The sequence below is a fragment of the Austrofundulus limnaeus genome, unplaced genomic scaffold, assembly GCF_001266775.1.
Source record: "Austrofundulus limnaeus strain Quisiro unplaced genomic scaffold, Austrofundulus_limnaeus-1.0 Scaffold643, whole genome shotgun sequence".
Classification (NCBI taxonomy): Eukaryota; Metazoa; Chordata; class Actinopteri; order Cyprinodontiformes; family Rivulidae; genus Austrofundulus; species Austrofundulus limnaeus.
The window spans coordinates 46,389-57,920 of record NW_013953045.1 but is presented as its reverse complement, the minus strand read 5'-3'; the positions used below and the strand labels follow the sequence as shown (position 1 = coordinate 57,920).

General features: G+C 40.0%; 1 protein-coding gene across 4 annotated transcripts in view; it reads left to right on the top strand.

The window, feature by feature from the left end:
• LOC106531499 (transportin-1) overlaps positions 1-11,532 on the top strand; it is a 52,757-nt gene that overhangs the window by 36,133 nt on the left and 5,092 nt on the right. For 2 of the 4 annotated variants that reach the window (XM_014027378.1, XM_014027377.1), the window contains exons 17-23: positions 146-304; positions 384-471; positions 557-655; positions 4,733-4,828; positions 10,202-10,277; positions 11,044-11,143; positions 11,215-11,289. In XM_014027378.1, coding sequence (XP_013882832.1) covers positions 146-304; positions 384-471; positions 557-655; positions 4,733-4,828; positions 10,202-10,277; positions 11,044-11,143; positions 11,215-11,289 — 693 coding nt within the window. Of the gene's footprint in view, positions 1-145; positions 305-383; positions 472-556; positions 656-4,732; positions 4,829-10,201; positions 10,278-11,043; positions 11,152-11,214; positions 11,290-11,532 lie in introns of those variants that run through there. The other 2 variants (XR_001311923.1, XM_014027379.1) reach the window with 2 other exon arrangements.

The following is an 11,532-nucleotide window of genomic DNA, read 5'->3' as shown; positions in this document are numbered from 1 at the left end:
CGCTGTGACGTATGCGGCCGACAAATTCGACCTTCGGAGGACCCGTCCTGCCGTTTTGGACACAGCCATTGTCTTATTCCATAATTGTTCATATTGAACTGTAATTTGGATTGTCTTTTGAACTGTGCTTCCATCTTTCTTTAAGCTCCATCAGTCCCAGCCAGACCAGTATGAGGCCCCAGACAAAGACTTTATGATCGTGGCTTTGGATCTTCTGAGTGGACTGGCCGAGGGTTTGGGAGGCACCATCGAGCAGCTGGTTGCTCGCAGCAACATCCTCACTCTTCTGTACCAGTGCATGCAGGTGAAGATCTGTGCGAGTGGTCAGTCAGATAACTTGATAAACAGAGATGGCTCACAGGTTGTTTCCTCCTGCTGCTCAGGACAAAATGCCAGAAGTGCGACAGAGTTCTTTTGCTCTGCTCGGGGATCTGACCAAGGCGTGTTTCCAGCATGTGAAGCCGTGCATCGGTACGTTCTGTGTCTCTGAAACACTGCTTGTGAGGACGTTTTCTGTCAGTCGCTGAGATAAGATGTTGACTTTTCCTTTTTTCAGCTGATTTTATGCCCATACTGGGTACTAATCTAAACCCAGAGTTAATATCTGTGTGCAACAACGCAACGTGGGCAATTGGAGAGATCTCTATACAAATGGGTGAGTGCTTGTTTTGCCCCAAGATGTTTTAGCAACACATCCTCAATTTACAAAAGATGCTATAGTCAGTATTTCACTGAGCTGGTGCAGTTGGAAATTACCGTATTTATTCAAGTACAATACATAAAATTAAATCCATAAAATCATCCATAAAGTTGGGGGGTAGTACTATGCTCTGATAAATATTTTTACTTATGTATTTTAACTGAAATATCGGCTTCATTCACAAATTTATTGAGTCCGGAAATGAGTCCGCCTCGTAAAAAGCAGTTGAAACAACCTTACCCCTGACACTCCTCCGTGCTTCAGAGCGAGATGATAACAGATCCAGGCAGGTGACATGATGTGAAAAAAAGTGGGGAAAAGTAGTCCTGCAGCTTAGTAATGATAACGAACTAATGACATTATGTGTGACCGAGCCGCTTCTCGAACAACAACAAACACATGTTCGTCTGTAATGGCTGCTGTCTGCCGGTGTTCTGAAAAAGTTTGTATCCCTGAAAAAAACATTTCCTCACCAGAGGGGGCGCTCGCGAGTAGGAAGTAATCTGCTTTTCCCCCACAAGATGGTCCAAATCTCATGTGAAGTCTCTGACTTTTGTCTTGGCGCCTCCTGGTGGACTATGTGTAAAATGCCAGAATTCATATGATGCTTCTACAGCTGATATACACTCACCGGCCACTTTAGTAGGTACACCACGCTAGTAATGGGTTGGACCCCCTTTTGCCTTCAGAACTGCCTCAATTCTTCGTGGCATAGATTCAACAAGGTGCTGGAAGCATTCCTCAGAGATTTTGGTCCATATTGACATGATGGCATCACACAGTTGCCGCAGATTTGTCGGCTGCACATCCATGATGCGAATCTCCCATTCCACCACATCCCAAAGATGCTCTATTGGATTGAGATCTGGTGACTGTGGAGGCCATTTGAGTACAGTGAACTCATTGTCATGTTCAAGAAACCAGTCTGAGATGATTCCAGCTTTATGACATGGCGCATTATCCTGCTGAAAGCATCCATCAGATGTTGGGTACATTGTGGTCATAAAGGGATGGACATGGTCAGCAACAATACTCAGGTAGGCTGTGGCGTTGCAACAATGCTCAATTGGTACCAAGGGGCCCAAAGATTGCCAAGAAAAGATTCCCCACACCATGACACCACCACCACCAGCMTGAACCGTTGATACAAGGCAGGATGGATCCATGCTTTCATGTTGTTGACGCCAAATTCTGACCCTACCATCCGAATGTCGCAGCAGAAATCGAGACTCATCAGACCAGGCAACGTTTTTCCAATCTTCTCTTGTCCAATTTCGATGAGCTTGTGCAAAATGTAGCCTCAGTTTCCTGTTCTTAGCTGAAAGGAGTGGCACCCGGTGTGGTCTTCTGCTGCTGAAGCCCATCTGCCTCAAAGTTCGACGTACTGTGTGTTCAGAGATGCTCTTCTGCCTACCTYGGTTGTAACGGGTGGTTATTTGAGTCACTGTTGCCTTTCTATCAGCTCGAACCAGTCTGCCCATTCTCCTCTGACCTCTGGCATCAACAAGGCATTTCCGCCCACAGGACTGCCGCTCACTGGATGTTTTTTCTTTTTCGGACCATTCTCTGTAAACCCTAGAGATGGTTGTGCGTGAAAATCCCAGTAGATCAGCAGTTTCTGAAATACTCAGACCAGCCCTTCTGGCACCAACAACCATGCCACGTTCAAAGGCACTCAAATCACCTTTCTTCCCCATACTGATGCTCGGTTTGAACTGCAGGAGATTGTCTTGACCATGTCTACATGCCTAAATGCACTGAGTTGCCGCCATGTGATTGGCTGATTAGAAATTAAGTGTTAACGAGCAGTTGGACAGGTGTACCTAATAAAGTGGCCGGTGAGTGTATATTTCTTGTCAAAATACCTTTTAGTACATATGTTGTTAAAATAAAATGAACAGTCCAATGATCATTTTACTGATATGAATAAAGACTGCAAAGGCTGAAAAATCTTGAAGTCTGTATGAAATTGGAGGTGGTTTGAAGATTAAATTTTTTTATGCTTTTTAAGCTCAGAAAGTGGGGGGTCATATTATACATGAGATCGTATTATACACGAATAAATACGGTGGTGACAAAAAAATACTAGAAAACATGCTTAGCTTCAATTACCGTTCAACTGAATTCTTGATGTTTGCAACCAAGTCAGCAATAAGATGGGTAGCCATGCTTTGTGGGGTCATTTTTAGAAATCACAGCCTATTTTTATATGCATGGACTGCAAAACCGTTTCCTCAGCTGCATATTAATCCTGTATCAGACTGTATCTCCAAAATGTCTCAACTTGTTTGCAGGAGGTCTCAGTTTCCTCACGCTAATGGTGTGTTGTTTGAATTTTGAACATTTTACAAATGACTGGGTGACGGATTCTCCCCTAGCCTGACCCTTGTCCTTCACTTTGCTTGATACGAGGGTCGGGACTCTCGACTATAGAGAAGGGATTCTTGTTGGAGGCGTGGCCTCTGCTGAAGTTTAATAGGATTGGATCAGTTGGCTGCGACTTATGTCGCTGTGAAGGAGGCTAAGCTAAGAAGCTAACCGGAAATCACGTGTGCTGTAAACAACCCTACTGAGAGAAGTGTCGAGCCGAATGAGACGACTGTAAATGAGAGCTGCTGCTTTGTCGGACAAATTTATTTTAATTTGGAAGCCTTATCAACACGGACTGGCTTCATTCACTTCCCCCACTGCCGTATGCTAAACTAACTAGCAGACACTGCACAGAAAATCAACGATGTTCAAAACTCCTCCTTCTGTTTGCTGATTGGCCCAGGTAAAATAAACTACAAGCAGACACTGCACAGAAAATTGACGTTCTGTTCTCTGATTGGCCCGGACGAAAATTCTCCCGAAGAAATCCTTGTCTATGGTTGTGTTTCCATCCAATTTTAACGCGAATTTTGAGCGAATTTTTTAAATTTTGCAAAAAGGAAAAAACGAATAAATGTGAATCAGACGTGTTTCCATCAACTGGCTTGAAGAGAGTCAGTTATGTCAGACGCATGCGTGTGGTAAACAGGAAGTAAAAGTCACATCTCAGGATAATGGAGAGACGTTATCAGGAACGTGTTGCTACAATCGGGAAAGTTGTAATTATTCTGTCATCAACTAGTTTTGGCGATTTTACATGCGGTCTGGAGACGTAGAGGAAGTAATGCAATTATTTTCACGTTACGGGATTAACTGAGAAGACGCCGACAGCGGGAGGAGGCTCCAGCTGCAATCGCGGCTGCTTTCACTCTGGTACCGGTACCGGTTTCGGACAGACAGTGGGAACAGCTGACCAACCATGTGAGGTAAATGTTTGCTACATCAGAACTGATTTGGCAAACGTGTTTCCATCTGTCCTTTGGTGCATTGTCTTTTTCGAAAAAAACAAAACAAAAACCACTTCAAGCGAGCGTATCAACTTTGATGCGAATTAGAGGGAGTTTTTTCGAATCAAGCCGTTTTCATTCACCTTTTCTGATGCGATACTTTAAAATGCGCATCGAAAACCTAGATGGAAACACGGCTTATGGGAGGAATCCCAGACGGAGCAGTGAAGGGAAACTAGAATTGAGCGGAACTGCGTAGGAAGGCAAGGGCCAGGTTACTTCTCTCCTAAAGTAGTTGCTGACTTGGTTAACTCAAACTCTTTTCAGTTTAGTTTTGTAATTCTAGAGTGCTAGAGTTGTATTTTGATACTGACACAGGAGTGCTCCATTGGACAGAAAACATCTGAGGCTACATCCTTTAATGTTTAGGTGAAGGTGAGTAAAAGTGAGCTGGGGTGGGCTCACTGTGGGCGGATGCGGCCAACGAAATAATTCCATGGCCAAGAAAACAGTTCTGAAAGTTGTACTCCCAAAACTAGGTTTTGGTTTAAAAAATGGTTTGTGTGAAATACGACTGTACTGGTTGCAAATTCAGTGAGTCTGCAACAAAATATTTTCTTACAATTTTGCGTCTCCAACAGTGGCAGCTCAGTGAGATACTGGCATATGTTTTTAATAGCTTAAACTAATTTCCATTTGTCATTGTGGTGCTCAGGGCCCGAGATGCAGCCGTACATTGCCATGGTGCTGCACCAGCTGGTGGAGATTATTAACCGACCCAATACCCCAAAGACTCTGCTGGAAAACACAGGTACCACACGCTGGTAGTGCTGAGCCAGCCAGCCAGGTGGCCACACACTCAGGGAGGTGCTCACTCACTCAGGTCCCACCCAGCCAGTACTGAGTCCACCACACACAGAGAGATGCCTGTCCTGCCCTTTCAATCTCAGTCCAAACAAGCCCACTCAAAGAATGAGCCTTACAGGTTTTGCTGGTTTCACTTAAGTACGTCCAAATATTTCGGGTATTGATTTGCAGCCTAGCGCCAAAGCCTTTTGAGTTCAGATAAAAGAAAATAAAACCACGGCAAAGCTCTGGTGCTAAATTCCTGACATTCCTGAAATGAAGGAAACCATGTAAGAGCCCAGTCTTTGAGTCCACTAACTGAACTGACTGACAGGAGAGAAAAAAGATACATAACAGAGTGAAACATAAGGCTCAGACTGAGACACAAGACTTCAGATCCTCATATAGTTCAGTCATTTATCTAGAAGTAAACCACCAAACAGAGAGAAAAATCTTTCCCTTGTCCAAGTGGTTACACTCTGCTTTTGTTTCTGTCAATTGATTTGAAAATTACAATTTGATGAGTCAAAATGACAATCTAATGAAAATATGCATGCAAGGGTGAAGTGTGACCTTCCACAATCCGACAACTTAGGGACTCTGTAGATGTGTACCTGTTTGTTTGCTGTCAGTTTATGTGTTGCTTTAATTTACTGTTCTTTAAATGTGAATGCATATCTGCCAATAGATGTTAAATGTTGTTAAGAATGGCCAATGTTTGATGCAGGATACACACTGAATAAAAACGTTGTATTGGAATCCGAAGCCCTGTTCAGACCCGTCGCTAAATTCCATCCTGAGCGATCAGATTGCAGTCCGACAGCACTAAGTGCAGCTGTGAATGGTAAAAATGTTTTCACTTAAACCATCTTTAGCGTCTGGACCCCTTTGATGAACACAGTCTGTCCTGATCCTTGATCCCTGGTCTTCCTGCTGAACTGACCTGGTCTCACCTAGAGCAGCACTTGTTTCCTAGAAGTCTTGTGGTCATTGATTGAAAATAATTCAACAGCCGTCCTTGGGAATATTCAGCTTTTTTTTTGTATACTGTATATTAATTACATTTTTATTACCAAAACACTGTGTGGAGAGTTTCTCTGTAGTTTAATTTTGGTGCTGATTGGACCTGAATTGGTCAGTACATAGTAAGATATGCTGTGCTAATAACAGAACAGCAGTCTGAGCAGTCGTTTGTGACATATTTACCTATTTAAACTGATTTTATCTTCACGGTAAAGATTTAGAGAGCAGATTATGCTCCATTGCACAGTTTCTGTTGTGGAGATTGAGGGATTAAAATCTTCAGTCTTGGCTCTGACCCTGAGCTTTTTTTTTGTTTGTTTTAATAGTTTATTCATTTTGATTAAAAACAAAAATTCAATATAACAAAAAAAGAAACACAAATCTCATAAAATGAAAGGAAGCAGATGAAGAAAAAAATCTTATCTGCTCCTATGTAACAAAAAAGAATAAAAATATATACACATTTATACGTGTACACATACACACATTCATATACCGTATGCATACGAATACATATACACATGCACATGTATATAATTTTACACACTCATTAGCCTAAAAAAATTGATTAACCCCTCAAACATCAGCTTCATATTTTTTCAACAATTTAACATTTATCATTTTACCAAATAAATTAATCGAGTCAGCATTTTAATAATCGTTGTTTCAATTATCCCACAATCTTATTCCTTGAACCGAGGTACATCTATCCTTCAAGTTTGTTCGAATTTTAGGTTTATAAACATTTCAAACCCTTTCAAATTCTAACAACTTTCCCTCTTAACAAAATTAGATTGAATATKCAAAGGCAATACATTTTTATGAGCCCTATACATAATCAACAAAATCTTATAATCAACCAACTCATGAAATTTTAGTAATTTCAATTGCTGAAACATTAGATGGGTGACTATAATGTTTTCTGGTAACAATTCTTGTGGGAAGTCACTAATCATTTTATGCACATTAATTTCTCTCATATTACATTAGTGAAGTAATCAAGTTTATTAATTGTGTTCTAAATAACTTCATAAAAAAATATGACTCAGATGCCTCTAAACTACATTAATATCAAACTAATATTACAGTTTGGTTCAGAATGTTTTGTAACGTCTCTAAAAACATCCCTCTGTGTGACATTTGGGTGAATGCATTTATCCGACAGGTGTAACCCCGGATTTACACTGTGCCCACTCCACTTCGCTACTGCACGAACTCTGCGAATTCTTTATAGTTGATGTGAGCATTTACATTACATCTGCAGCTGTGTGCACGACCATCCTGCAAAATTCGACTCATTTCTAATTTTACCAGACGCTGTAGCAAGTTCAGAGTCGATCTTCAAAGATCACATCACGCCAACAGTAGATTAAATGAGCACAACATCCATATCGTCTAAACCAGGGGTTAGCCTTTTTGACCTCGAGGCCCAATTTGTTGAACATAAAATGGCACGAGGCCCAGTCAGACATTACCAATGTATGGATCAAAATGATACTTATTTTAAATCTTGGTTTAATTTTTATTGTATTTACATCATAACTAAACTATCATAACTACATTAAATACACTTACAGTTTAAAAGTAAAACTCCTGTAAATTAATCACAAGACATGATTATAACAAACATTTTTATATTGTAACCTGCCCATAACAATTATTTGAACAAATACAAATAGACCACTCAGGCTTATCAACACAAATATATATATTTATTAACATAAACAATAACAAAAATAGACAATTCAAAAAATAAAATTGTGGGCATAAAATAAATGAATTAAAAATGTTTAATGTAAATGTTTCAAATAAAAAAACTAAAAACAAATTTGATAAAGTAAAAATGAAAATAGAGCCTTTTTAAACTTCTACATGGTAGAACCAGAAGCTGCTCTTCATATTAGTGATAAACAAAAACAGTAACAACAGCTTTTTGACAAGTTTAAAATTTCTTTAAAATACATTCAAAATGTTTAAAAATAAACTACAAAAATTAATTTAAAGTGCAAATTAAAATATAGTTGTATCTACAACTGTATTTGATAATGTTTTGAACTCTTAAAATATTGCATGGTAAAAACAGAAGCTGCTCTTCATATTAGTGACAAACTTTGGTGTTTTTTGCAAGTACCCCCGGCTGCAGACTGCGGATTAGGATACTAGACGGGCTCGGACGTCCAATGGGTGTGGTCATGGCTTGTAGGAAAGTTTAATAGGTGGCTTAAAAAATTGGGCGTGGTTAATTTTAGTATTTAGCATCTGGGTTTGTTTAATTTTAGAGTTGAGGGCGGGGTCAGACAACCGACCCCGCCTGTTATCCGACCCCGCCCCATGCCACGGTCTGCAGCCAAGGGTTACTCGTTTTTTGACAAGTTACTTTCATTTTTGCTTCTACTTTTAATTTAAAATAGGTTTCCATTGTCGACAGGTTTCTAAGTTTCTTCTTCTACTTATTAAAAAAGTTGTTAAACATCTGAGTGGTGCACTACTGCTACTAGTGGTGAGAAAATGTATTGCACCTTATTCAAAATCAATGTGGTCCCACGGCCCTCTGCGGCCCAAAAACTGTTGTCCTTTTGAAGCCCTCAAGGTGGCGCCATATGTTAAGAATCTCTGGCCTAAACAATTCACCAAATACGGACTATATTTTCTCAGAATCCTAGCTATATTAACAATTAAATGAGTATATTTATACTTACATGCTGTCAAAACGTATGATTTATGGCAGTGCGTACACACATAATACAAACAAAACATGGATTTTATTCTGAAATCAAAAGATTCAAAATGACAGTGATGCAGTTTCAACTTTTGGTTTGAGTTCATCTTCCATAGAATGAACTGTTTCCATCTGTTTCAGCATCACTGACTTTATTGTGCAGTCTTGCATTTCCTGAGCGTGCTTCAGAGCACCCCTGGGCTTTGCAAAGGAGCAGAGCGGACACAGTGTAAACCGGGGGTAACCCCTCTTAAAACAGTCCACATGCAGTCGGATCACACAAGATGAACGTTGGTGCACGGTCTGAACAGGGCCTAAGAACTGAGAGCACGTATGTCCACCTAACCAAGTTTTAAAACCTTATATCAGCCAAAAAGTCTTTTTGATCTTGTTGTGAGACTGATTTACTAAACAAGAACTTGTGTAAGAGCAATAATCTTGTTTTCAGAATGTGTAAGATTATTTAAATAAGAAAAAATTGAGTCAAATCAAGTATTTTAAGAATCTTACCAAGTAAAATGTTCTTACTCCACTGGCAGAAATGTTTGACTTAATTTGAGTCAAATTTTCAGACTAACAAGACAAATAATCTTACACATTCTGAAAACAAGATGATTATTCTTACACAATCAGTTCTTGTTTAGTAAATCAGTCTGAAAACAAGATCAAAAATCTAGTTTTAGCTGTATATAAGTTTATAAAACCTGGTTAGATGGACAGTTTTTTGCAGCGTATTGGAAACATCACAGAAAGCTGCAACGAACTACATTAGAGGGCAAAGACTTTTCAGCCACGTGCAAATCAAATATGAAAACCTTTTTCTCAGCTACATTTAGCGGCTGTGTGAAAGCTGGCTGTGGATTCTTGGAGTGCGTAGTGGCACTCCTTGGTTTGTCTGATCAGCTGATCCTGCACTGAACTTTACTCTTACGAGCATACCATCTGCTTTCTGCATGTGTCATTGGACTGTTCATAAATGCCTGTTTGTTAATGAGAATGTTGCATAGTTTTTGTGTCTTTTAAACTTAGGTTCTCCCTCCTCTCTGCCTCATAAAGAACCTGCTGTGCTGGATACTAGTCTCCCTCCATGTAGTTGGCTTGGAGTAAACTGTCATTTCTTTACAACAACAACAACAACAAAAAAAGAAAGAAAACAACAAGAAAAAGCATTTCTGTTTTTTATGAAAAATTAACATTTGTGAGTTTAAGGGAGAAATCTCAGTTAGCTGCAGCTGTTTTATCCTGTTTTGAGTCACGCAGCTGAGAAATTCACATCAGTTTTGATTCAGAATATTTCTGAAAGCAGAAGCCTTTGTTTGCCTTTTCTATGAATGTCTTGTTGTTGTCAATGTGTTCTCCCTTAAACGTTCTGTTTGTGTTTTATTTTAGACTGCCATATTTTACATTCCTCCCCCCCGACTGAAGGGGCAGTAACAATCAACGCTAGTGAAATCTTCTGTTTATTATCATACACAGATTCTGTTGATTTCTGTCTCTGAGTTGTTTGTTTTTTCTTTATTTTTCTCCTCCCCCTCCTCATTGCTCATGTCTTCGTTGGCGTTTGGTGGTGTGTAACCGTGATTGCGTTACCTTTAGCAATAACAATTGGTCGTCTCGGTTACGTTTGTCCTCAAGAGGTGGCACCCATGCTACAGCAGTTTATAAGACCCTGGTGTGTATTATTCAATCTTTTATTTAATTCATCTCCTCTCTGCTGTCTTCTTCTTCTCGTCTGTCACCTCCTCCTATTTTCCCCTCTTTCCTTCTGAAAAGAGCTCTTTTTTCAGTTTTTTCTTATCAGTTTGTAATCATTGCCAACCATGTGACTAACCCTGTCCTCTTTTAGGTCCTACCTGTGATTTGTTGTTGTTTATTTATTTTGTTTGCCTCAGTAGCACCTTCATTTATGATTACATTAATTTTTTTTGCCATTAACTGTTGCTAACGACTCCTAAGATGCATGGGATCAGATTTGTCACATGTCTGCTGGTTCAACAGCGGAGAAAGGATGCCTTTTAATGTCCGAGGGCATTCCCAAATCCCTTTCTCCTTTCATAGTCACCCAGCTGCATGTCCCTGTCCCAAAATGACCTCCAACTCTTTCAAAAGTAATGCTAAATTCAAGGTGCTATACTGAACATGCTGCTCATAGACCAAAGTAAAGTTCTTCCAGATCAACGTAGCTGTTTTAGTTGTAAACAGTATTATTCTGATCTGTTTTGTGTGCATGCTTGATGTGTTGTAGTATCTGCAGGTCATGATAGACGCAGCTAAGAAAGGCTGGAACCGATAAGAAAACACATGTTAATTTCCTTGATATAGCGTTTGATTTGCTTTAGCTATCCTCAGTTGTAGGTGCATTTATACAGAGTCGTGAGAATGTTTCTGGATGCTCGTGTTGCTAAGTGTGGTGTTGAATTTGACATCCCTGTTGCCAGGTGCACCTCACTGCGCAACATAAGAGACAATGAGGAAAAAGACTCAGCTTTCAGAGGGATTTGCACTATGATCAGTGTGAATCCAGGAGGCGTGGTGCAGGTGAGGTGGTCATGAGGATGTCCATAAGTGCTGAAGTTGAACTCGTGCCTCACGTCTCTTCTTTGGAACAGGACTTTATATTCTTCTGTGATGCAGTGGCCTCCTGGGTCAATCCAAAAGATGACCTCAGAGACATGTTCTACAAGGTAAAAACTACAGAACAATGCTGAAAACTTTGTGGCTCACAACTGGTCCTCCCAACAACCATTAAAGGCTGGAAAAGCAGCTCTTAACCCCAATTTACACTGCGTCCGCTCTGCAGTAAAAACACACCCATTATGATCATTGGGCCTCATGCAAGAACATGTTTGTATTCTTCTCCTAAATTTCTCTTACTTTTGTTCGTACAAAGGGTTCGTACGAACATGTCACGTCAGATTCAACAAACT